General features: G+C 37.7%; 1 protein-coding gene across 1 annotated transcript in view; it reads right to left on the bottom strand.

The window, feature by feature from the left end:
- The window catches only part of LOC104522782 (carbonic anhydrase 3-like), a gene marked incomplete at its 5' end in the record, with an annotated part of 11,345 nt that overhangs the window by 1,112 nt on the left and 6,236 nt on the right, over positions 1-3,997 (bottom strand). The window contains 2 exon segments of the mRNA XM_010165160.1: positions 222-377; positions 3,263-3,328. Of these exon segments, the coding sequence (XP_010163462.1) occupies positions 222-377; positions 3,263-3,328 (222 nt within the window).

Below are 3,997 nucleotides of genomic sequence, written 5' to 3'. Positions count from 1 at the left end.
GAACCTATTCCAGGAGGTGTCTACAAAGAAAGCCTGTTTCTCAAGGTCAGTTATACAGTCCATTTCAGCAGCTCATTCTGCAGGCAATTTCTCACAGTCCTCAGCAAAAGCTTTCCTTATCAAAAAAGGCAAGGTAGCACAGGGCTTGCAAATGAGCACGCTGACATACCAAGACACTGTTGAGAACTGGTAAAGGAGAAGCAGAACTAGCTGGAGTTTACCTGGTCTGAGCTGACTTCAATTGGCTCCCTCAAGAGAATCCAAGTGATGCACTCCTCACAGGGCGGGGTAGTGAATGAACCATGGTATGTCCAGTAGTCCCGAGATTTGGGGAAAAGAATTGAAGGATCAAAGTGCTGAAAAGGAGCCTCTTTCCCCTTAGAGAAACAAAAAATAATTCTCTGCAGTAACTCTAGGGATATGCATCTTAAAAGACATCAGTATCAGTGTTATTACAAAGGGAGTAATTAAGTATAAAGATTCATGCAAGACATCAATCTGCTTTTCTTCCTTTCAAGCATTTGCCCTGCAATTAATAATAACTGATATTTTTATTCCATTAATAAATTAAAATAAATTACAAATGGAATTGTGTGGCACCAAAGCAAGTTACTTGTTATATTTTTCTATTCTGGAATTATCAAAATTTTGTTTTATTTTGGGTTACTTGGGATAAAAGTTAAAGGCTGTGGCACTGTGGTCAGGCATTTACCCCAGTTTCATTACAGTCTTCTCCTCTGTCTGAAGGAATTTAAATCTGCATGTCTCTCTTCTCCCAAAATTGTGCTCTAACTACACTGTCATGGTGACATTCTCAAACTTTTTGTTGGTACTATTACATTTAGTGTAAAAGTTTAAAATATTTCCTGGAACAGCACTGGATCATGAATGTCTTGCTGCAAGAGCGACGTATCATGGACTCCACACGATTCAATGTGAATCAAACTGGAGACCTTTATTATCGGTTACACAATTGCTTATATACTCTTAAGCTGGTAACGCACACATAAACAGCTCTTCATTGGCTAAAAGCTACTGTTCACGTGCCTGGTTACAAGAAAAAGGTACCCCCCTGTCCACGAGCCATTCTTTTACTTCTGCCTCGTTACCGATTACAGCACACACAACTCATCCCTTATCTTGCCTCATACACATTCTTGCTTGTTATTCCGCTTTGTTTTATTTTTCACTGAAGGTCAGGAATTAATTGCTCAAGGCTGAAGCTACCTGCAGCTTCGGCTCTTAAAGCACCAACATCTTGCAACTAAAAGTGTTTATCACCAGACAAGGGAGAACAGCAGACACCAGACAACATTTCCTGGAAAGTTTTTCTTTTCCACCGAATGGGATACTCAAGACCACAGGAGTGTGATGAGACTTTCTTGTCCCCTCAGGGTGACAAGAAATAAACAAGAAATTTCAGTTCTCTACTGGTAATTAGGATGCAGTTCTGGAAAGAAAAATCTATTATCCTTAATTCCTTCTCCTATCATGGAGAATCTTTTCTAGATGGGAACAGAGTATTACCCTACAAAGGGCAATGGGAGGAGCTGAAATCTTTCCACACATCCTTGCACAAAGTGTGAGTGGAAAGAATAACATCAAGACTCCAAATATATCTTCCTGACAAAATTATTCTGTAAATTCAATATGAGTTTGCAAATAATTTCACAAACAAAATTGTGCTTTTTCAGTAAATACTGTACAGTGTCCAAGAAACTCCTCTGTCTGTAATGTACCATAGCAATTTAAACTTCATGTGTGATAAGTACACCAGTGATACCATCCATTAGTCCTTCCTGAAAAACAAGTAATCTTAGTAAAATATACATGATGACAGGGGAAAAAAAATACAAAAGAAAAAAAAAAGATAAAATACAAGATGTGGTTGTTTGCATATGCACCTATCTTTCTCTGCTTTTCTTCAACTGTTGCTTTTTCCAGAACCACTACAGAGAATATCTCTATGTAGGAAAGCAGGCTTCTATTTTTTTTTGCTGTTAGAAGTCATAAAATCTCCAGTTAAGCAGTGTCAGATAGAATGTAATGGAGTGGATATCACTGCCAGCTTCTCATCATTGTATGACACACTGTTTCACAGGGTTATTGATCAACTTCTTATTAGCTGTGGTAAAGCTCTTCTGTATGTAAATGGCCAAAACACGATATAAGGATTATGAGAGAAAGCTGAATCTGTATCAAGACACGTATCATTGACACAGTAGGGGAAGGAATGGGTAGGGTGAAAAAAAGACCTTCAGTTCCCTCAGCAGAAAGAACAGAATTGTAACTGAAGACTAAGAAAAGGTTGAAAAAAAAATTAATATGACTCTGAGTGAGGAGAGAACAGATTTCAAGTTCAGACCTGCACATCAATGGCAGTACATACATACATAAATTAAATGCAAGAAATTCTGCTAAATTTGGAAGAAAATGCTTACAAAATTTTTAAAATTCAGTCCTAGTGATCTGGTGGTATGTTCAGTGTCAAGTAAAAAAAAGGCACTTTTCTTTTAGCATCATTAGAATCATAGAGCTTATCATGAGGTAGAATTGCTAACATATACCTACGGGTTAGATTTATGTTAAATAATAAACAACAATAGATGCAGTGTCACAATTCTCTGCAAAGAACTTCCTTTTGCAGTTGTATCTATGCAACAGGTATGGACTTTGGTCCTTGGATCATTAATTAAACTGCAAAACAGTTTAGAATAGGTTCGCAATGCTATTTGTGCGAGTATCACAGGAAGACAGAATCTAGGACTGGTTCAGAAACTGTAGCATGTAATTCTTTTTATAAATTAATTCAGTTCCATCTTAAAACTAATAAAGTTTTTAATCTCCCTTACACTGACTGGGAGCTTGCTCCATCATTCCTACTAGTTTCTTTTCATTTTAGACTAACTAAATTTCTGACTCAATTATATGAATTTGTTTCAGCTACTGCTGTCCTCAAATTCAAAAAGGCTTTAATTTCTTCTTGGTATTTGCACACTAGCATATTTTTACAGAGCAGTATCAATAAAACTGTCAATTGCACATGCGAAGATTGATACAAAATCCTCTACAAGAATACTTACAGAAGTGAGGAATTCTATGTTTACTTAATTAAAAGAAAATGTCCCGTTCCACAGTCCAATGCATCACCTCTAGTGCTACTGTTAGCTAATCAGAATGATGCCAAAAAGTGAATCTGAACTTCTGATCTCTGCTTCTGATGCTTTTCAACTATATTGTATCACAAAAATTGTTTTGATACCTTGGTCTTGATGTTATCAATTTCTTCAAGAATTCTCTTCATTTCTGGTTTGGGAGTTTTTCCAACCTGTAATGCAAAGCACAAGTACTGTACTTTTTCATCATGTTCCACAGTATTTGAAAGAAATTCAGTGCATCCCATCTGTCAGGTTAGGCAGCAGTACTCTCAGAGCATCCGGTACAGACTGACACAAAATTACTTGTGTTAAAAAAACATTGGCAATAGCATACTCAAGTATTTGGCTTTGCAATTTAAAAATGTGTTGAAGGCCTCTACAAGGCATCTCCCACTGTCTGAGGAAAAAAAATGCATGCTCAGTGTCAGCTACACCCTCCAGGGCCTAGCCCTTGGCTCCTGGTTTGAAAGCAACGCACAACCACAGTGAGACATATGAGCACTCGGCAAAGTTTGATACTCTGAAGAGATGGAGTTCCTGCAGACACTTCAAACGTTCTGCAGCGCATATGCTGTCAGATCAGACTTGATACAAGATATATGAGGAGGTTCATGTCATAACTTCCTCAAGCTATGGGGTCACTTTATTGCTTGTGTTCATGATGTTCAGCACCTCCAAAAGCTTTGACATGGCTCTGCATCCCAGAAGAGCAAAGGTAGTATGCATAAGACATGCTGTTATTGCCATGTCTTGTTCCAAAATAGATATTCAGTCTCTACTTCAGCAATACCCAAAAACCCAGTAATGGAATATGACAAACCCAGAGCAAAACAACAGCT

Source organism: Antrostomus carolinensis, unplaced genomic scaffold (genome assembly GCF_000700745.2).
Source record: "Antrostomus carolinensis isolate BGI_N321 unplaced genomic scaffold, ASM70074v2 scaffold20740, whole genome shotgun sequence".
Lineage (NCBI taxonomy): Eukaryota > Metazoa > Chordata > Aves > Caprimulgiformes > Caprimulgidae > Antrostomus > Antrostomus carolinensis.
The sequence above is the reverse complement of the archived record's forward strand: the minus strand, read 5'-3'. Positions and strand labels throughout refer to the sequence as shown.